Here is a 23888-nt window from a genome sequence, read left to right as displayed (position 1 = left end):
CGACAAAAATCGAGGAAAACAATGGGGTATATTTTACCAGAATGCGGAGTCTCGTCTTTTCCATACAACGCGAATGTTCTGTCGTTAAGTGGTTCTTGTATTTGGCCGTGACGGTGTATAATATATATCAGGTGATACTTTGCTCTTTTGTTCCTGCAAGTAGCGTCAAATTGACGGTGTATAATATGCATGGGACAATGCGACTTTTTAAAGCTCTTATTTAGAAATTTATAATGTCAGAAAGGCTTGACTCATTAGTAACGATTTTATTGTCCGTCTTTCAATTTTCCACTATTCATTTTAAAAATTAAATTTATTGCTAACAAGAAATGCCATACAGTGATAAGGTTTTCGCATAAGATAGTTCCATGTCTATAAATGGGTGATATAAAATGAAATACGCATAAGTCACATGATTTCTTCATTCAGTTGCTATCTAAAATTCATCGACCTTCTTGGCGAGTGGATAGCACACCGCGCTGCGCAGGGGTCCTTGATTCGAATCCCAGACAGGACATGGGTGCTCTTTGTGAGTGTTCCATCATCATACTGTCACTTATCCTCATCTTCGCGATTAGCCAAAAGTGGCAGAAAAGCGAAGTAAAATGAGAATAACCCAAATCAATCAATAAATTTGATATATAATATTTGGTCCAATTTATGTGCTGAGTGAGAACATTAACGACATTAGAATTTTCAAGTCTCAATAAATTCCTGCTAGTTATAATAAAAACTATAGTAGTTCTGCAAACAGTAATAATATTAATTATGAGCAAGGTGGTATATGACGGAAGGATAAGAGGGAATTCCCCCTCTCCCTGAAAATTGTTCCTCTCTTTTCACATTTTTAGCTTTAGCCTTTTTAGGCAAACACACACAATATTCCGATAGTCGAACTCACAAACAGTTATATGATGATTATCTTGGAAATTCTGTCACGCATATTCTCTAGTGATTACATATTGTTAAGATTAAATATGGATTGAAAATCTATATATTTTAATGCTGTTTTTAAAACACGAAATATGAGGTAAAATAACAGCGAACAATATAGGTCTCCAGATGAAATGTGACCTGGAATAACACGAAAATATCGTTGTGTTAATTGAATTTCAAGATGGACTTCATACAGGTGGTTCCATCGGTTATTTTTCCCTTCTTCATGTATTCGGGACTTTTCGTGCCCCTCACAAATTTCCACAAAACGACACTTCTGGAATGACTTTTTTTTTCAATTAAAGGTTTCCAAGGATAATTCAACATATGATATACTAGATCAAGGGCATTCATGTGACATGGCTTAACCAAGTTGGTTGATTACATCTGCATAAACTCCATTTACAGATACGTAGAGCTAACGGCAAATACTAATATTAAGCAAATTGTCAATCAACACGTTCATTCATTTTGTTTTCAGCAACGTGGGATCAAGAACTGAAACAGAAAGCACAAATAAGCAGAAAATATAACCTCTGTTCCAGTACAAGACAAGACTAAAAAGGAACGGAAATAGCGATGTACAATGTCCCTACTGTTATCTTTGCTGCTAATTGTACGTAAGGTGGGATACATACACTTTACGAGGCAAACTACTGAACTCTGAAAGAACTATTGCATTTTCCCTCTGGAAAAACTAGAAGATCCAACAGATGCATATTTGATTCGTAAGGGATGTTTTATAGAGTACAAGACATTTCTCTGTGCATTTACTTGAGGGTCGTACAGTGGGAAGCATAAGTATTGCCAAGAAAATTGTCCATCGACATTTTTATTATTTTCGTTTTACGCAATGAGAGCTTCAACAGTTAGAACAAAATGCCAAACATTTTCTGAACCAGCACATGTAAAAATATAATCTTTAAATAGAAGTAGGATACATGAGAAATGTTAATGAAAGTAATCATGGACAATTTGTCGAGCAATACTTGTACACTCATCCATAGACAAACATCGGCGTATAAATGTCCTTGATATTACGCAACCTACGTAACCTTTTCTTCTGGTTTAAGGACCACAGTTCCCGCTCGTGTGTTTAGAACTACCCTGTCCCTGTAACAGCTTTACGTAATGACCATGACACTAAGAAAGAAGGCATTGTCCTTGCCGTTCCGTCTTCCCGCAACAATGAAGTGAAAGCTTCATGGAGTCATCTCCACACAGGATTTAGACAATTCCTCAAAGAGCGCATTGTCTTCGGGAACTTGACACGGTGCTCAGATCGCGGACAATATGTATCTTCCAGCAAACGTAACCGTGAAATGAAGTTCATGTTTTGTTGAATATTCTTCCCTTTAGCTTTGCTTATGACATTCAATGGTTGTGAGTATTACGAAACACAATTGGATCACAAGTCTCACAAAAAACTACCGTGTTCATTGTACCAAAATCTCTTTAGTTTTTTTACTATTATTATTATTAGAGCTTATTGTTCCTAGTAGTGGTATATTCTTTGCATCTTCCTTGCACTTTCTCTTTGCTTTAACCTCGATTTCCTATCGTGTACGCGGTGAAGAAAAGTATAAATTAGCTGTCAAACCAAGAGTTTGTTTGTATGTGTTTTTAAGTTAACTTTATGCACAGAAAGGCTAATCGGGACTGGCCCTTCATTTTAAGTGGTATCCGAAGTACTATGGGCCTCAACTGGGTATTCAACTCGGGACTCTTTGAAGTCAAACAAAGAGTATGTATGTTAAAATTTATGACGTTTGTTTAGGCCACTGTCTTGCAAAGCAGATGTATAGGTGAACTACCTATATCTCAGGAGCTACACGAAATAAAATATTGAATACTTGGTTCCAGCCAACCTCCGTGTCGGACTGATTAGTATTCAAACACGAATGGTTCCGGGTTTGAATCCCAGTATGGGTGTTCTTTGTGAGTGTCACTACATCAATTTCATCATTACTCATCCTCATCTTCACGATTAGCCAAAGTGGCAGAAAAGCGACGCTAAATGACAAAAATCAAAATACTTAGTTGCAAGGACGTCCGCACGATGTTTTCCAAGTGAATAAACCAGGAATTATTACTTTCTTTATAATAATTATAATGCAAATTACTGGCTGAAATTAAATTATAGTGTGAAATATATAGAATGTTCGGGAAAAAGTACTTAAGTCTCAAACTGCGATATTCTGTTGCTTTCATTTAAGTCACTCTGAATCAAATTAAAAAGAATGGCTTCACAATAAACGAGAGAAAAGGCAATGAAAATCAAGCAGCCATTTGATAGAAAACGCTGGTCACTGCTTATCCTCAATTATTTCTTTTAGATGAATCCCTTATACTAATTTCGGGTGTGTAGTTGTAACATTTTTAATAACTTTTTTGAATTAAGTACTTTTCCCAAACAGCCTAGATATATCATTTTGAGCATATGCTTAGTTTGGCACAAATTATATCAATATCCAAGACGAAAACAGAATTATTGCTTATGGTGAAGAAAAAAGGTGATGCGATTACAAGGAGATAATGTTACCACTATGCCATTAGGGAGACAGGAGACGGGAATAAATGAAAGAAGTAAGATAATGAAGGAGAGAAAGAGATAGTCAGGAAAGGGAGAAAGAGAAAGAATGAAGCGAGTGAAAGAAAGTGAGGGAGAGAAAGACAGAAGAGTTCGAGAAAGGAAGAATTAAATAAGCGAGCGTCAGAGCGGAAGAGAGAGAATGTATATTTGTGTGTGTGTGTGTGTGTGTGTGTGTGTGTGTGAGGGTGTGTAAAGAAAGGAAAACGAAACGAAGAGAGAGAGAAAGAGAGCAAAAGGATAGGGATTCTAAGACATGCTACGATTCAGTGTGAATATCGAGAAAGAAAGACAGAAAACAAATTAGTAAATGAGATTCATATAAACGAAAGTATTGAAGGATACGAGGGGTGACGAGAGTTTTCTAATGGTTGCTTAATTTTCCTTGACTCTTCTCTCATTTTTTGTAAAGCCATTCTTCTTAATTTGATTAAAGATCTGAAGAGTGGTCGCGGTGGCTCAGTTAACCGCAAAACACTATGCAAATTTCTTGCAGGCCTTTTTCTTGATTGATTGATTGATTTAGTTTATTTTACTTCGCGTTTTGTGCCTCTTGGCTAATTTGCGAAGATGGGGATGAGTGATGAAATGATGAAATTGATGAATGGACATTCACAAACAACCAAGCCCGACCGGGATTCGAACCCGGGACCCTTGGCGTCGCAGCGCGATGTGCTAACCACTCGGCCACAGGGTCGGGCAGCCTTTTTCTTGTAAGTACACCTAATTATGTTATATATATCTGATATATGTGTAATGTTATCATAGGATCATGTAAGTAGTCACTACTGCATAAAATAAAGAATATTAAAAAAGAAAAAAAAGTCGGTAACGCGTCTGACTACGATGCTAAAGGTCCCGGGTTCGATCCCCGGCCGGTTCAACTTTTCTAACGTTGGAAGCGGCCCCGGTGCCCGTCGAATGACATGGGTACCTGGGGGAAACCCTGGGGGGTAAAGGCGGTCAGGGGCGTGATGCTGATCATATATCAAGAAAGTGTGAGGCGTTACCCCAATGGCTTCATGGCGTGGTGCTAAGCACAGGGGAGCACTTTACTTTTTTCTTTTTTTTTAGAGAATCCTTAAAATTTCAAACCTAAAATTTAACATGTTAAGCAAAACATTAGCTATTATCTGCATTTCAAAATTTGAAACGTTACTGATTTAAAACAACGTTGATTTGTTTGGTTATCCCTTAGCGAGGAGATTAATATGATATTTATGGATGGTATTGAGGCAATATGGCGTCGTTGCCTTGTAATAAAGGGGTCCCGGGTTCGATACCACATAGTGGTTCGGATCCCACTTTAAAATGTAGGTCCAGTCCCAATTAGCCTTACTGTGCACAAAGTGGACTTAAAACACCAAATCAATCAATCAATCAATGAAATCGAGGAAAGATGGAGATCGAGACGACCTTCTAAGAATCGGGACTGAAAAAAGCCTCGAACCTTCGAGATGAGGTCGAGACTTATAGGTCTCGTTCGAGACTTCGGTATGATATATGAAAAATTCACCTAAATGAAATTCTTTTACTGTGAAACTTTTCCCGACATACCAAGTGGATATCTACATGATTATTAAGAGATATGTCACATGGTTTCTTTATAAGGCAAGTAAGGTAAAGTTTCCCGTGTCATGAAGGCACGGATGTGAGGATAGAACCCCACACTTTCATCATCTCGACCATTTTCAAGATGATGTGATCAGCACCACGCTCCGGTCGCCTTTACTACCAGGGTTGCCCCCCCAGGTACTAATTTATTTGAGGTTCAGTGAACCCCGGAGGCGATTATTCAGGGAAAATGACGGAAAATTTCCGGCCTTAGATCATCCATCCCGAGAATCGAACCCGGGTCTTCCGTGTGGCAGCCAGAGTCCCTACCGATGTCAATATCTTTCAATTCTCTCATTAAAAACACTAAGTTGCTGACCAAGGCAGTTTATTAACATATAAAAACACTTAATAAAACACTTAACAAGTAACGTTTCAACCCTGTATCAGGGTCTTCCTCAGACGAAGAACTAAATTAAATGATGAAATATAGACACACAGAAAAATTAGGTACACATAGCAGGGTGACTAGCCAACAAATGATAAAAATCATGTTGACAGTCCTTATCTTAAAGGATTTCACCAAAGGAATTAAATACATATCGCCTCTTGACAGTTGACTAATGGGTCTACCACACTGACAGGTGATTGACAGGTCAAGATTAACTGCCTTGGTCAGGAACGTAGTGTTTTTAATATGGAAACAAGGCTTAATTATATTGCAATTCTCTAATGTGTCAATTTTACACAATTCTTTATTCACCTACACTCATGTCTTACTCACGATTCGAACCTGGAACCATCGGCGTCGTAGCGCGCTGTGCTAACCACTCCGCCACGGAATACGACATCTAGACCAGCGTGGTTCCTACATTTTTGTTTATAGTAATTGAAAAATCAGCCTATTGTGAGACTGTGCTGCATGGCCGCATATTATTCAGGATAAGCTTCCATTTAGTGGTATGTCAATTAATATTTTATTCTCAACTTTTCATATCTCCATGGAACCGGAACCACCCCTCCAATTAATCTACCCATGCTCACGATACGTAATCTCGAATTGAGTCATGAGAATCTGAAAGTAAAAGTGAAGCGAGTTGTGCAGAAAGTACGACAGCGCCACTCAGGTTGAGCGGCAGTGACTCGAACTACCACAGCAGCCGAACCGTAACAGTCACAGTCAAATCCCGTACAACGAGAGAAAGTGAATGCATCCTGGAAAATATTAAACTATTATCCTATTACAACTAAATTCGTGACCTAAATAGTGTATACTTGGTCGTATTGCGGTCTGCGTTGTGTTATAAATGGTATAAAATGTGAAACATAGTATAGATTGTCCACTAGATGGCCAAGAGAAATAATTTTGAAATAAAGAAAGAAGAAGGGAACGCGATACAGAAATGAGAGAAAAAATCAGATAAACTGAAAATCTAACAGAAATAGGAAGAAAGATAATCATAATTAATGTGAAGGTAATAAAACAGTGCGAGAAATCAAAACTATAGAAAGACAGAGTACGAAAAAAGGAAAGACAACAAATGAGAAGAAAGGAAAGAAATAAGAACACAGATATAGAACGAAATAACGAAGGAAAGAAAAAGATCAAAAAAGTGAAAGACAGAAAACACAGAGAATGGTGGACAGAGAGAAAATGCAGAGCCCTACCTGAAAATATGACACACTCCATCCACCACCAACAAAGATGTACGGAAAGGTGAGCTGATGGGGCTGTAGCCGCTCTCAAATATGAAATTTACAAATAATAAAAATGCGGAGAAACGTTTTGGAAGACAATATTTTACGCATACGTACGTATGTTAAAACGTTTCCCCGATTGTGTATTTTAAGCTGTCGAAAGGCCCCAGTGAGTCCACATTCCACAGTGATTTGGCGGACCCCACTTGAAACTGTTGATTCAGTCCACATTAACTTATCTGAACTGGACTTAAAACAAAATTGGCAAGTCACAAATTTGGCTGTTTGAAAATCTTGTTTGTCTTCGAAACGATGCACCAGTTTCTCAGACCCTCCCTTCGGCTCATCCAACCACGGTCGTGACGTTTTCAAAGGAACAAGTGAACCAATCAAAATGTGTTCTTTTCTACGCTTGTTAGCTTCAACTTATAGTGCTTACTATTGAAAGAAGTCATTGTACAACTTTAATCATTATAGTAATATCAAAACTTTGACGTTGTCAAGATATTACTTCTTCCATAATAAAATAGTAGGAGTCCACATTACCAGCATTATTTCTCTTTTTACTCAAATGCTTTTTCCAAATTTGTGTATGCTATAAAAGCTAGTATAGATTTTCCTGCATAAGTGTAAATGTGTGAATTCAATTTGGAATGAACATGCAATAGAATAAGACTGTCATCAGTAGCGTAATAAAAACAGGCTCCTGCTCCCCCCCCCCCCAACAAACTTAGGTCATGTTCTGCTTAAAGAAATACTTTTTCTAAAGTATTAATCCATGCCTAAGTTTTTAAATAGTTTTAATAAAGAATGGATCTTACGATATTTATTCGCATTTTCTTCGATATCTTTCTTCATTTTTGAAGTTGAATGTTTCTTCTTAAACATTTAATTTCATTAACAATAACGGTTGACTACAAAATGAACCTAAGAACATACAAACAAGGGTAGCTCAGTTTCACGAAATTTAGACAAACCTTCCGGGTTAAATAGGTAACTAACCTATACATAATCTGTGATTAATGTAGGGTCGGGGAGAGGTGGAAATCACAGTTGCCAGCATATTTTCTTGTCTACATTTCGGTGACGTAATCAATGTGTGTATGAACTTTTCAACCAATGAAAGTTCTGATTCACCTTGTACTTTCGTAGCGATTAGCATTTTCTGTTTGAGACTTTAAATGATCTATAATTTATCTTTGTAAAATCTCTTATGAAAAACATTAGAAGGTACGACTTCAATTCTGTACAATAAATTGCATGTCTTTAAAAATAATAGGAAGACGATCACGAATTGCATAAAAGCTTCAAAACAAAAACACAAGGAAATTATCTAACAAAAAAACGTCCTGAATGAGGTACTATATGCGTTTTACACGTACAGAGAGCAAAGACAATGCAACTGCACACGCAACGCCATCTACCGACACTCACAGAAGGCGTGACTCCACCTTGTTAAGATCGTACGAACGAGCACGCCGGGACACAAACCAATTTTCTTTCTGCAATTTCTTTAAGAGGTCATTTCCTGCGAAATGTTCCACCAAAATGCTCTTTATTCATTCTTTTTCAAAGTGCTGCATGCAGAGCTTTCACAGCTCGTTGCCTCTAGGTGACAAAAGACGTTCGTTTTCACTCCCTGTTAAAAATCCTCTTCGAAAGGTGGCTTGTAATCAAATCTCCAAGTTCGCTCGCTGCGTCAGCTGTTCATCTCCTGGCAGCATAAGCGACAAGATCTGATTTTTGTTATCGAAAAGAAGTCGATGTTGAGTGTTGTGTGATCTGTGAAGTGTAATTTATTCGTCTGTTGTGTTTCGGAACTTATACTTTTTGGCAAAGTAAGATATATATATTAATTTTAATTTAATCTTCAAGATCTGTGGCTGAACCCCGTAGTAAGTACGAAGCAGAGTTGACTCGCCAATAGGTGACTGTTGTTGGCTAATAAATCCTTCTCTCTCTCTTCTGTGTGTCTTTTTCTATGTTCTCTCTTTCTTTTCCTTGGTTTTCCTCTCTTTCTGTCTTGCCTAATTATCTTTTCTTTCTTACTCTGTCTTTTATTTCTCTTTATTCCTTAATATTTCTGTTTCTTTCCACACTTTTCCCTGTTTACTTATTTCCTTCATTCTGTTATTTTCTCTTTATCCATGATTTTTTCCTCTTCTGTTCTTTCTCTCTGTTTTTCTTTCGTTCCTTCTCTCTCTGATCCTCGACCTCTCCCGTGGCGTGGTGGATAGTGTTGTCTAATTGCAGAAGAACATGTTTTTAAGCCCTGACGGATGTTTTTATACCCCCAAAGAAAATGGAATTGATGGCATGCAGGGGTGGCCAACGCGTCGACAGGCAAGCCGCGAGAGGTAGCCCACGGTGCTCTGTCATATCATACGGATTTTATTATGCATAGTCACAAATAATTTTATTGCTTACCTCTCTGTATTTTCAACTGTTGTATCAGGAAAAGAGCTTTGTTGTAGCAGTTAATTTATTTCTTTGTTGAATCATATAATAAAATCAAAGGAGAGGAATCGATGGACTGAAGATCACTTGATTTCCTGCTTGAGAGTAGCAGTAACGTCATATGACTTGCAACATGATAAACTCATTGGGCGTGTCAAGTGTCTGGAAACAAGTGAACTGACTACTGAAAAGTACAAAATAGTTGTGTAATTCTTTTTACTGATGCCCAGCAACAAGTTAAATACTTTTGTTAAAATGAGTGTTTATGAAAGAATAAAATTGTAGTAATTATGTAGATATATGTAAAAAAAAATTACCTTCTCATTAAAAGGATGAAAAGATGCTGATGAACTGGGGAGATACAACCTAAAATAGGTGCCAGGCCCACAGTACTGAAGCCAAAACTTATTTAATAAATAAGTACGGAAATAAATAAATAAATACATAAAAAAATCAATGTCAATTTTATGGTATTGGCCCTTTGCTTCCTTTTTTAGGCTCTCGTTGTTAGGTCTATTAAGATAAGTAGACCGCCAGTGATTCTTGTCATGTAAATTAGCCCTCAAACCAAAAACGGTTAGCCACCGCTGGAGTATACATACCATTTCGTAATTATGGATCAAGCACCACTTAAAATCATTCGGAAACAGTTATTTAACGTTTAAAACCATTGCATCATACTTCGCGTGTGAAGTTCGATGTTTTTTTTTTAATAGAGCATTGTTTACTTGTTTCGATTGTTGTCAGATGTAGAGGTCAATTGGTAATTGAAGTACGAAAACCTACAGCTTGGCAAGTAGAGTTGATTCCTTCAGTGATATTAGTTCATTTCTGGCAGCACGCCGTCATTTTCATAAAAGTTTGATCAAATGTTCTCATTGTTATTGGTTCAGTAGCTCTTTTTGTGTGAGTTTGGTTTTTATTAGGATGTAAATATACCGGTCCTAAATTACGTGTAAGTATTATAAGATTTGAAGGGTTCGGGGTGTAAAACATGGTAAGTGGCATTTTGGTAATTTTTGAGTTACAATTACAAAGTAAAATATGCCATCCTTCAATTTTCGAGTGAAATTGCCATGTCATACAATTTGCATTGGACTCAGTGAAGCCTTCTGAAATTGGTAAACACAACACGAAAACAATTTATCTACAGAATAGCTTCTAATAACCTTTTTTCTTAATTAACTCAGAAATAACCAAAATGTCACTTACCATGTTTTACACCCGACCCCTTCATTTAAAGCCCCTATCACACGGAACTGGATTTCTAGTAGGAATGCCCTAGTTGGCGCTGAACTAACTTTCTAGGTAGCAATCACGGCCGCCTGGCTGACTGCTTGACTGGTTTAGAGGAATATGACATGTTCTAATTGCTACTAGCTTTCCTCGACTGGATTCTGTGGAACAGCCAATCAGAGCAAAGTTTCGCCATGTGAAGATAATCTGTGAGTGTGCAAAGGAGCGTTTTTCTCTGTGATTTCCAAGTGTTACTCCAGCAATGTATAACGTATACAGCATCAAAGGCGCGTTGAGTTACACCATCTATGCTGAGTGCACGGTGTTTACATTTGAAACAACTAAAATATTCTTCGATACGTGCACAGTAAACGTTGTAAAGTATGTATTTAAGCAGCGCCATTGTTTTGTTCCTAATAACGTTTTATATGAAACGTTATTCCTCTCGGTTGAATAGTTATCGGCTTTTAAAAATGTGAAGTGATACATTGTTTACATCTCACGCGGCCGCCATTACAACTTCCCTCGTATGGGAACAAAAGTCTATCGACAAATCACAAGTACGCTGATAAGTATCGTGTGAGGCGAAAACTAGCAAATTGGTAGCCAGTCCAGCGCCAACTAGGGCATACCTACTGGAAATCCAGTTCCGTGTGATGCGGGCTTAATATCATACGTTAGAGCCACTGTGCTAAAGTACTTTGAACTGCAAGTTTAGTTCATTTACTGGTAACATGTACACATTGTAACCCCCCCCGAAATTAAATCACAAATACGCTACCGAGTAAGCATCCTCCCCCCCTCGAAGTAAAAAGCTGAATTCGCACACTTTCTAAATGTAATGAAGTCCCGGGTTGGATATCCTGCAGAGGCACTCACATTGAAATGTACGTAGGTTACTTGATTATGCTAAATGAGCATGAAGTGTACTTATACTTTGACAATTAGATCGATTGGTGTCTTTCAGACAGAAAAATGAAGCTAACTTATGTTGAGTGAGCTATTACTGGTCAGATCATTCAATCCAACACATTTCGGGCAGGGTCCGCAATACCAATAGATGATACCAATAGAGGACTAAAAGTGGTAAACGTTGTAAATGCCAAAAGCGAAAGTGTTGGGAAATCGCATGGTTCCGCACATCAGCTACACGCCCTTTGAAGTGCTTAGAGAGCTACCAGCCACTTTTTACGTTTACCACATTATAAAGCATGGCACATTTCACAGTTTAACGTAGAAAACGGTGTTTGAATTATTGTGGCACTTACAGCGTTTACCAATCTTAGTCTTCATACTCTTTTCAGCATCTGATGAATAGTATTCTTAACTGCAAATCTATGCTTTTCTATCCTTACGAATAGCCCATGCTTCTACTAGGGGCGTGTGCGTCGAGAAGTACGAGGAAGGGAATCGATGCTCCACGGAAATTGATATCGTTCATTTGAAATTAGAAAAAAAAGTGGAATTCTTATTGTGATAGTTGATAAGACAAATGAAGTTCAACAAATTATATGAGTGTTCCAGCAGAATAATCAAATGAAAGAAACTAGAAAAAGTGAATACAAAATGCAGGGACCAGCTCAGAACTTGTTTCCATATTTTACAGTGTAATCGATGGCCCCACGAGTTTTCAAAAGTACAAAAATTAAAATGTTTATGTGAGAAGTCGCAAGACGTCAATTTCATCCTTCTTTAACGATTTTTGTTAATTAGCGTCGCTATTCTGCCACTTGACTAATCGGGACGACAAGTATAAGTGATGGTGTGATGAAAATGAAGAAGGGACACTCACAAAGAACACCCATGCTCAGGCCGGGATTCGAATCCGCTACCTATGGAGTCGTATCGTGCTGTGCTAACCACTTCGCCAGGGACGTCGACTTTCTTGAACGAGAAAAGTTAATAACTGAATAAAACAACCATGTTTTCATTGTATTGCCGGCAGAAAATGACAAAAAATAAAGAAACCGCTTGTGGAGAATATTCATTCACTTGGTGTACAAGTAGAAGTGTCTTTCCAGAAATGTAAGGACAATGACATTGATAATAACAATAAATTGACCGCATAATAATCTTTGTAGCTATTGTTTTATTCCAATTATGATTAATATTTACGTGTTAGGTAATTGTGTATAGAACATTTCTGGCGACGCGCATAGCCACAGCAGGAAGGGGGCATGGGGAAATCGCTGCTCCCTGGAAAATAATGTTAGCCTGAAACTATAGTATACTATAACACATAATTTCATTGCAGTCACAGTAATATGCGTTAATTATAAAGGATCGATAATTACACGTAATACTGGTTCATCTTGTTGCAGAAATATGATAACTTCAAACTGAAACAATGATTTTAGGAAGATGGGAGTGGGTGTTGTGCTTGGCCTCTCTCCTTGGAAAAATCCTACTGGGTTATAATTTATAAATTTTTCCTCTATCCGGAATCCAGCCATAGCTGTTGAAAATTATTATGTTTACATGACTGTGGTATCAACATGGCATGTAAAATAAAATAAAAATATATGGAAATTCTTTATCGTTTCAGATGAAGCTATTTGATGCATTGGCATATACCATGGTCACTGTAGTCTGCTGTTCAGCTGCTTCTTTCAATTCAACCAACAGGTAATATAGTCATGAAAGTAGCTCCAGTTTCGTGTGAACTGAAATGTACCCTCAGTTTGACTTCACAGACTTTTAATAGGTGGTTCTGGTATATGCAGAAAATGGTTACATGGCTCGTTCTTTTATTGCTTAGCCGCCATATTGGATTCAAAATGGAGTAATTTTTATTTTTAAATCGCTTGTTTCTTGGCTATTTCTCAACCGATTTCAATTTTACTTTTTTTGTTTGAATGGTATAAATAAGACCTTCAATTGTTATAATAATATTTTTTCGTTAAAATCAGCGATACTGCTAGAAATTTGAAAAATAAAAATTATGTAGAAAATTCAGTTATGTAGCTAAATTTATGCTTTATGGGAGAAATTTACCTGTTATGGCTTCTTAGATCAGACAAATTATTTTACGCTGAGGGGTGGCCGTTTATAGTTCAGGGTGGCCCGAAAGTAGCACGTTCTGATTCCGGATCTCAGCCGTTCAGCTGCTATCAGTTCATTCCAAAGGGATATGTCGGCAGGGACGCCGACTTGTCAAAATTATTGGGGGGCTCTGATCACTGAAATAAATTAATGAATGACTCACTAACTCCTTTTTTTAAGTTTTGGCCTCAGTGTTCGGAATATCGTAAAGGCTCATGAATCCCTCAAAAATATTAAAATTTTCATTTACAGTTCGAAAGCAAAATGTTAATTGTTCACGGATGGATATGTCACAAATGTCGTCAACCATAATAGCAAAATATTCCCGACTTTTAATATCTGCTACCACGGAGCGCAAAACAGATCTCCCATATATATCAATGATGTCGTTCTGAATATCATGTGAGAGCCATTTGGAGCCCGAACGTCCCATCGACTCTCCTAGTTCATGCACATCTTCTTTTGAAACTCATTTTAGTAAACATGTTAACAATACTCATAATTATATACTTAGTATATAGTAATAAGTCATGTGTTTTGCTGTCTCTGGTCATAGCCCCCCCCTTCCAATTTGATGGTTTAGCGGTCTCAGCCCCCCAAAGTTGATGGTCTAGAACATTTCAAATGTGTATTTAAAGTTAAGTTCATGGGGCACAATTCAGAGTAAACTTTACAAGAGAAGCAAAATAATACATTAGATTCTTATTTTGGGGCTCTACCCCCACATCATTAACATTGGGGGGGGGGGCTGGAGCCCCCCCCCCCAAGCCTCATGGAGTCGGCGCCTATGTATGTCGGCACAAATGAAAATTAAGGCATATAATGTATTCCAAGGCGCCCAAACTATTGACTGAAACCATTTTAAGCACTGGTTATTCACATTTATGAATTACTTTCTGTTGCAGGCAACCATCTTCCTATAACGAGCTGACGGAGAAGTTAATCACTGGTAATAAATCAGCGAGCTTTGTAAAGAAGATAGGAGAGACTGCAGCTCATTCTTCAAACAGAACAAAGCACGGCCGGTTCTTGAATTTCAACACCGGTACGGGAAACCTATTGAAAGTAAGTTGAAGCTGCGTTCAAGGTTATTATTACAGGTTGAGACAATTGATGTTGTGCAGTGATGACGTCATCTTGGCGCAAGGTGAACTTATCCACGTGAACTGACACGAAAGTGTTTTACTATGCAGATATAAAATAATGTGACAACGGAGCACACGTTCTTATTTATAGAAATTCTCTGCCGTTTTCTATGTTCATAATAAGTAATTAACTCATTTACAGTGTTTCGTTTATGTTAATACCCAGTTCAGAACCATAGGTATTTGTGAGGGGGAGGGGAGGCAATTGCGCCAAGCGCGAAACAAGCAAAAGTTGGGAAATAGTTAACATCGTGGCATCAGGCACGTAGCTAGAATTGATCTGGGGAGGGGGCTCACGGGGGTATCAGGGAGGTTTGTAAACAAAGTCCAGTTTTCTAAAGTTTAACACTATTAAACGAAGGTAAATTGTGTGTGTGTGGGGGGGAGGTCATTAAGTTAATATAAAATATAAAGTTTAGAAATATCAAGCAAATACTACAGTTTTTTTTTTACATATCTTCTAAAACATCTCTTGTTGGTTTTCATTTACTGCTACTGACACCCTTTACTACACACTCCATATTACTTTTCATGATTCAGATATTTACATCATACAAGATAAAATGTACAGCATTCATAGCGCCTCCCGTACATTTCACACCTGGCAGAAGCAATGCAACTCCACTTCGTTCTCAAAACTTGGAACCTGTTGACTTTCGACGCAGGTGTGGGTTTCTGAGTACGTCAAAGTCGCAGATTTCTGTCTAAAGGGGTAGCGAAGGTACAGATAAAGAAGCTACCCTACATGAAAGAACTTTCTAAAGTCTAAAGAATGTTCTAAATACTTGCTGCTACTTATGCAATAGCTGCTGTTCATGTTCTGTGAATTTATCCTTCCCCAAGTTGTGAGCAAAATAATATCTGCTATCTACATCTTCACTCTTCACTGCAAACAAATTTTACATAATACTTTTACCTAATGTCAAGGTGGTTCACGGCATCGTCAGGGGTGGGGGGGGGCTGAGCTCCCCTGGCCCCTGCCTGGCTACGGGCCTGCGTGGCATTCTATTAAAGTATTTGTATCCTAATCGTTGCCAGCTTGCAAAGGAAAGATTTTAGTGTTCTTGCTCGCTGAACAGCAAAATGACAAAAAAGAAGTGAATTATTCATAATAATCGTTTTATGTTTGCGATTCTGATTAATTTGAGACTATCAATCTTAGAATAAAACATTAAAACAAATACAAAACAATAACGATGACCAAAGTCGACAAGATAATGCTGACAGGGACAGTTAAAAAGAAGAAGAAGAATCTTGCTCGCTGATAGATACTGCGTGCTTCGTTGATATAATGTGCCGAGAGAAATAATGTCCAGTGGGGTTTTGAAATGTCGAAAATCACAAGGTTGAGAATGCGTTGACGCCTCTGCCATCTATGGGTACTTTCAGAAAGCTTGCCTTCTTCTTTCTAATTTCAGGTGGAATTGGCCTTCACCGTTCCTTTCATAACGATACCAATGTCTGGCTTCCTTGGGTCCATGATTACAGGCGGGGCCTCTACAGGATCTAGCACAGGAGTCAGCAGTGCAGCAAATATCAATGTTGGAGCTCTGGTTGTGGCTGCAGCGTTGGCCATGACCGCGCTGTTCTTGGTTCCGAAGATATTCCAGAGCGTTGCAGGGATGCCGGGAATGCCGAGTTTCGGTACTTGGGGTCGGAGTAAGTACAACGTCGTAGCCAAGGTCCTGGTCGGGGTGCGAAATCATGGGGGGATAGGATGGGGGAATTCCCCCACCAACAATCTTGACCTCAAAAATCCCCTCCACCAAAAATTTCCCGGGGGAGAGAGAGTTTTTCTTGTAACAACAAAATATAAGCAATTAGTATTTACTTCTTATGTATTTTACTAAGGATAATATGGAAAGCACACAAAAGAGTGAGTGCGGAATGCTTTCTCTCTCTTTCAAGAGGGGTGTAAGGGGTGACCTTCCACGTAGTACATCCAAATGTCAACCTCACTTCCACGTTAGTGCACCCTGGACTGAAGACTAACGAGGCTCTGGCGACTGGCCCCATGGCCAGTATAATTTTGTTTGTATTGTCCTGTTCTTTTGTCCTTATGTGTGCTGAGTGCTCCTTTACAGCCTCAGCTTTTAACAGAAGTCAGAACATTTTAAATTTTTTAGTTATGCAAGGTTAGAGTTGTTATTTGTAATGGTAAGGGGCTGGCCCCCGTATAATATGACGGGAGCAAAATAGCCTAAGTGCTGACGCTCCCAAAATTTTAAATTCGAATCAAATCAAATCTCTTTCAAGAGATTATTACTCTGTCTACACCAATAACAATATGCGTTCAATAAAAGAAGAATGAAAGTCAAACATAATTATAAATTATAATAGTTTTGTATTAATACAAAAGCTTCTACATAACAAAACTATTTCGTAATTTATTGATATCTTTAACCAGTTAGTAAGGAATTAATTTGTTACTTTACACATATCTGATATATATATATATATATATATATATATATAAAAGTAACGAATTAATTACTTTATGTGTTTTAAAAATATTTAGTAATTAATTGACTTTTATATATATATATATAGCTATACACATACATACATACATAAATTATTATGATATGGATATTTATAATGTTATTAAATATAAAAGTCAATTAATTACTATATATATATATATATATATATATATATATATATATCCCCCACCAGTCTTCGATGATTTCGCACCCTGGTCCTGGTGCAATGAGAAGTTATCCACGAAACTAAAACGGACATATGTGTGGGGAGGGTGTGCGATACGGTGCTAGATTAATGTGTAAACAGGAAATATTTTACAAAAGAATCCACTACTTGGGGGACGATAAATGTACAGTCAACTGCAATAAATCCTGGAATGTTCGATTCCCTGCAAGGCGTTGTGTGTGTTGTCTGACTATACGGATTTTAATAGCAAATTTTCAATGGCAACTTCTGCCACGGACGTAGAGTTAAACAACACACATAACCCTTACAGGGAAATGAGCATTTCAGGATGTAGGTGTCTCCTATTTATTGCCGATGACTGTACATTATTGTCATTGTATAAATAAAGACAATCTCAAATATTAGTAATAGTTTTTATAATTGTACTTTTATTAACAAATCGGAAACCGAATGCACACAAGCGAACATTATTACAACAAACAATTAATTTAGATGTTTCGTATTATTATCTAAGAACAATAAGCAGAACATGTTGAAGGTTAAAAGAAAGAGTTATAGGAGGCTAATAATTGTTTCGAAATGAATGTTTCATGATACTTAATTACTAAACTGAGTATGTTCAATGTCAAATTATTATTTTTGGGTACCAAAATGGTAACTTTTATCATATCCAATAACATTCTCTATCATAATTCGCTCTTGTTTATTTTTCATTGAATTTTGAGGCTATAGTGAATTTACACTGTTTCATATAAAATAATATTTTCATTTCATGATTTCATTCTGTAATTAAACTAATAATTTATTTTAACTATTTTTGATTGAAGTCATTGAATACGATTTTTATGTAGTAATTTTTATAATTTTTAAACTGTTACGCGCGGCGCTGCTCCACAAACTCCTGAAACAGGCTGTAGGTTATATCTCAAAAAGTAAAATAGCTAAAAATACTAAACTGAGTGTGGTCTCTTGATGCAATGTTTTGGACTTTTCATTTTTCTCTAAACCACGGGAAATTTGGTTGGGAGAACGTTCAAGTTTCGGAGGGACCACTGCTCCCCCGGCCCCCATTAACAACGTCCCTGCTTGTTCTATACTTCCCTCCTCGTATCTGTCTCCATATTTACAACCTTGGTGTTCATGATTAAGTTCACAACCACTAAATGCATTATTTGTTTTTCAGCTGGAGGAGAAGGCCCATTCAAAGAACTTATTTCCCGAGTTGACGATGCCTTGTCGACCTACAACATTGATACTTCTGTTTGCACACAGAGGGCAGTGTGCTCGTATATCAGAGAAGCTTCCACAAGGGTCAATGCAGGAAGTGCAACAAGTTTTGACAAAATATTGGATGGTTTCACAAGGTATGCCAGATGTCTTATCTATGTCCTACATGCTTGCACAGTCAACGACTTTAATGAAAAGTATATACGTGGAATAAACGTTCTCTACAAATGGAAAGAGAGCGTCACCCTCATTCCATTGGGTGTAAAATCACTTCTGCATCTTCATTAGTAACGGATGTATGGGCGTTTAAAATTTTAGGGATCTTTTCTCTTAAACGTGCCCCTCAAAATAGTTTTCAATGTTTCGACAATCGAAATAGATATTATAAATCTCCATGGCAACGACTACAATCATGTTTTTATTGTTTGGACGGTTTCCGTGGCAACTTTAATAGTGCTGTACAATGCAAATGTGATGCATTCATTTTAAGACTTTGTAAATTTAATCAGGAAATGTTTCACTTTCACTAAGAATTGATAGATTTGGTTTATTTTACTTCGCATTTCTGCTACTTTTGGCTAATCGCAAAGATGATAATGAATGGCGATATAAAACACATGTCCAGTCCGGGATTTCAACCCGAGGCTTCTGGCGTCGTAGCGCGCTGTGCTAACCACTCCACCACGGAGGCACTTTCACTAAAAAATAATTAAAGACTAATTACACGTAGAAAACAATTCTACTTAAAACAATTTATCAATTGATTGATTGAATTAACTTCCCTTCTCTGCCAATTTTTGCTAATTGTGAAGATGAGGATGAGTGACGATATGATGACATTTAAGGGACACAAAGAACACCAATTCCCAGCCCGGGAATCGAACCTGGGACTCCTGGCGTCTTAGCGTGCCGCCACGGAGGTCTATTTAAAAGAATCGAATAAAGCCAGTCAAACTTAAGCATTAACTTACACAGAATTGTCCTTAGAAAAGCTTATTTTTTAAAAAAAACGACACTGAAACTCTGCTTTACGCGAATTTATGATGGCCCCTAACCTACGTCACACAAAAACTTCAAAAATACATCAACATCAAAATACCTTATTGGTCAACCTGTATATATTTAACCTTGAGTTTGAGCCAAGACTTTACCAATAAGAATATTTACTTCATACTCAGTGTTCAAGTAAAATATTTTTTGTTTTGTTTTTTTCAGCAATTACTTGGCTGGTTTCATGCTGGATGGTACAGCCATTAAAGAAGCTATTGATATAGGAAGGCGAGGATCTGACTGTTCGGCTGTTTATACAAAATGCCCACTAACGAAGGAAATGCTCTATATTGCAGCTAAGAATTTTATGTCGGGAATAAATTAATAAAAATATATTTCTTTCTTGTTCTGATGGATGAATCTAATGACAGTTAACAATGGCATAATTAACAAAAATAACACATAACTATTGTTACTGTCATTGTAAAATAATTGTTAGGTAAAATCAACGTAATGGGAAGAAAAGAAAATGTCGTGCTTCTATGAGCATTCTGAGGTTTTGGTCTATGACCCGTGTATGGTTATATTAAATTGCTTTATTGGGTAGAGTGGAGCTAAGAGTTTTAAATTAAAATTTTCAACAATGGAAATAAAATAACGTCGTCCTATGAATCCATGTTCTAAGGATAAACGCAGCATATTGTTGAGCCTTTATATTGTAAGTAGGGACAACGTTGAGATGGACCTGAAGGAAATAGGCAAGGATGGAAAAGATTGGATTGATCTTGCCCAGGATAGGGACACATGGAAGGCTTGTGTTGCTGCAGCCATAAACCTTCGGGTTTAAGAAGGCTAGAGAGTTAGTTAGTTAGTTAGTATTGTGATGTTTCTCCCAATTTCTTTAGAAGTATAGAGGTTGGGTAGATGGACTGCTTTCTTGTGATAACATAACGACTGTAGAAGATGAATGTATCCATGAAACTAGCACGGAAGTCATGAGCCAGTGTTGCACTATACAAATAGAAAAAAATGTTACACAACTGAACACACAAAGTTCATTTTCTTCTACAGAAGCAATAAACTCATTTAGTTTCTGGGTTCAGATAAATTGAGAAAAATACTAACAGGAACTTATTATATTTAACGGAAAATAAAAAGTATTGCCTATTGTTTAAAATGGGCAATGCGAAAATTGATGTTTCAATATTTTACAATATAAGCACAAAATGTAATACCAGTGTGGATGTAAGAACAAGAAATATGGTTCTAATTTGAGTATCAGACTTATATTTATATGACTGTCAATTTTTACAAATGTGGAACTACTTAAGAAAAAGTATGCTACAACTGTTTGTGTTGTTAATAATATACATGGAAAAAAATATTCCTAATTAGCTCAATATTTGTACAAAATATACTCTCTCATTGTATTGATACTTAATTTGTTAACAAACTTTTGTGCCAAAATGATAACGTTGCACCGTTGTTGTAAATTTATTTTCCTTATTGTTACTATGTTGTACTTGTTGAAATGTATATACTTATGTAAAAGTTGTTATTTTTGAATAAACATGACTGCAATTGCATTATATTAAACACCTGCTTTGTGGGAAGAATTAAAAACTTGTAAATGAAAAACATTTAGAGTAAGTTTTTTTTCCTGCTACTTCTGCCCACTGGAAACTATACTTGGTACTAGGTCGCAGTGACAGCCCGCAGTTTCCACGGTCATCTCTGTATTCACAGGATATGCGGTGTTGCCAAGGTCAACACACACATTTATTACGTTGAATAAAAATCTGTGTAAAATTCTGAATAGACAATGATGATGGTTTTAAGACAGCTACAAAGAGTTTCAAAACATGACCAAGATCATACTAAGAAAAAGTTGTTTCGCAAAATTCAGAAGAACGTATTTTTTCTTTCCGATTTAGAAATATCTGAAAATTTAGAATTGTATTTGAAACCTTTCTATTTGCACTGTATTTAAATTTTATCATGTTCGGACAATAAGTTCTCTATTTATAGAATTTCAAAGAGAGCGTTCGTTTGAAAAACACCAAATAACCGGTATTTTTTGTTCTCACGAAGATACATAATAGAAGGCATACTCGATAAAAAAAATGTTTACCGTAGCTTAGCGCAGAATTAAATAAGCTAAACTTTGATGTAACTCGTTTATATGTAGGTCTACTGGTTACTTTTTAATTGGAGTTCTATCCATAATTTTAATCCGATAGTAAAGGCCGAACGTTAGACACGAAAAATCAAAATAGGCCCTAAAATTCTAGAAAATTGGCACAAAAACCCGTACACATATGGATATAACGGAACTGAATCCAAAGAAAATAACATGCTTGAATTTCTGATTAGAGCACTATAGCGCTGTCAACACACAGTAGCCTTTGGCTGTCATACAGGAATAGTCATTGATTGCACCCGACAAGATACAATTTTTTTTTTGTACTGGATTGTGCGGACTGGTATAGTGACTGATATATTAAAAATCAGTCATCCAAATGTCTAGTCGTTAGGATATATATATATATGTGTGTGTGTGTGTGTGTGTGTGTGCATACATACATACACACACACACACACACGTATAATGTTGTGCAGTGACGGCGATTAGGGAGGTAACTGCCCCACCCCCTACTTTTTGCCACTTTTGCCTCTGCACTATGCTAAACCTTATCTAGAAAGTGGAAATAAACTGTTCTTATTTATTTATTTATTTATTAATGCCTTGTTTTAAATGGCGGAGTTAAGGCCGTACAAAGCCTTTTCTTCCACTCAACCATACATTTAAAATTTTACATTATTATACCAGGTGGTTATAATTAAAGTGACGGTGTTCAGAGTGGTACAGCACGGGCTGTAATGAGAGTGGCAGTCTGAAACTTAGTAGATATGCTAATGAAGCAATGCGCTCGCGAATTATGCAAAACAAAAAATTAGTTCCAATTCTCGCCACCAGGGTAAAAAATGGCGCTGTAAGCAGTCAAAACTTGGTATAGTTACAGGAAAAACACTATAAATCGCAGAAAACAATACTCTTTGTAATAAAATATCGCTACAATTTCACTATTCGCATTACATGAACATTACTAAAGGAAAAAGCAACAAGCGTCACCAACAACAACCAGGGAGCTCACACAATGGTTAGGCAATGTCACCAACTTTGACGTAAGAGTTACGGAAAATTCCACGTTTTGACTACTTACAGCGCCATTTTTTACCCTGGTGGCGAAAATTGGAACTAATTTTTTGTTTTGCATAATTCGCGAGCGCATTGCTTGGTTAGCATATCTACGAAGTTTCAGACTGCTACTCTCATTACAGCCCGTGCTGGCCCACTCTGAACACCGTCACTTTAATTATAACCACCTGGTATTATACACAAAGTACATTAAGTCATTTCACATAGGTCCACACACACACACATTATACTCATACACACAAGTCTTAAAGCCCTGAATATAACACACAAAATACAAAATATATAATACACAAAAAACTAAATATGGAATGAAAGAATGCAAAATTTAAAATTGTATTTAAGTAACTGCAAGGTATTTTAAGAATTCGTTCACTTGCACATGCTTTTTAGTCTGCTTGACAGGGGAAGATCTAACGACTACTCTGAAGAGAGTGGCGAACACGTCTGCTAAAGGAAGCGACGGAGCTTACTGTTCTAGTGCTTTCTGGCAACTGATTCCATAGTCTTACAGCCGATACAGAGAAAGAGTTGGAGAAGAAGTTTGATCTGTGGACGGGGATGGAGATAACTGAGGAGCTCCGTGATCTGGTGTCGCGATCGTGAAATTCGTGAAGAAATTGGAAGCGAGAGAGGAGATAGGAAGGTGACTTGAGGTTGAGAACTTTGTAAAGTAAAATCAGAGTGTGCAGCGTTCGTGTTTCTTGCATACGTAGCCACCCCAATTTGAGAAAATAAGGTGATAGGTGGTCCCAATATTTTAAATTAAAAATGTATCGTACGCAGGCATTTTGAACACTCTGCAGACGTCTAGCTGACTCACCTGTTAAGCCGGAATACGCTACGTCACAATAATCTAAATGGCATAAAACTAGGGACTGACATAGTTTGGCCTTGATAGAGGTGGGGAGGAACTTGCCCATGCGTCTTATAGAATACAGAGATGCGAAAGCTTTTCTACACGCCGAACTTGTGTGATGTGACCATGATAAATTTCCGTCTAATACAATTCCCAGATCTTTAACAGTTTGGTTAAATGGAATGTGAGTCGAATCTACAAGAATGGAAGGCAGAATGTTAAGATCTACGTAACGTTTCAGTTTATCGGAAGCAATCAAAATTGCTT

At 37.2% G+C, this 23888-nt stretch overlaps 1 protein-coding gene across 2 annotated transcripts; it reads left to right on the top strand.

The window, feature by feature from the left end:
• The first annotated feature begins 8435 nt into the window (after nucleotides 1–8435).
• LOC145999952 (uncharacterized) lies at nucleotides 8436–21102 on the top strand. 2 transcript variants are annotated; one of them, XM_083137240.1, is made up of 6 exons: nucleotides 8436–8616; nucleotides 13017–13096; nucleotides 14419–14578; nucleotides 16077–16317; nucleotides 18512–18692; nucleotides 19771–21102. In XM_083137240.1, the coding sequence occupies exons 2-6, from the start codon at nucleotides 13017–13019 to the stop codon at nucleotides 19928–19930; spliced, it is 822 nt and encodes a 273-aa protein (XP_082993366.1). In that variant the 5' UTR covers nucleotides 8436–8616; the 3' UTR covers nucleotides 19931–21102. The 2 variants fall into 2 exon arrangements, with proteins under 2 accessions (XP_082993366.1, XP_082993367.1); XM_083137241.1 differs by lacking the exon at nucleotides 8436–8616 and adding an exon at nucleotides 8630–8673.
• Nucleotides 21103–23888: the final 2786 nt, after the last annotated feature.

Source organism: Lepisma saccharinum, chromosome 16 (genome assembly GCF_977018435.1).
Source record: "Lepisma saccharinum chromosome 16, izLepSacc3.1, whole genome shotgun sequence".
In the NCBI taxonomy this organism is placed as follows: Eukaryota; Metazoa; Arthropoda; class Insecta; order Zygentoma; family Lepismatidae; genus Lepisma; species Lepisma saccharinum.
The sequence above is the reverse complement of the archived record's forward strand: the minus strand, read 5'-3'. Positions and strand labels throughout refer to the sequence as shown.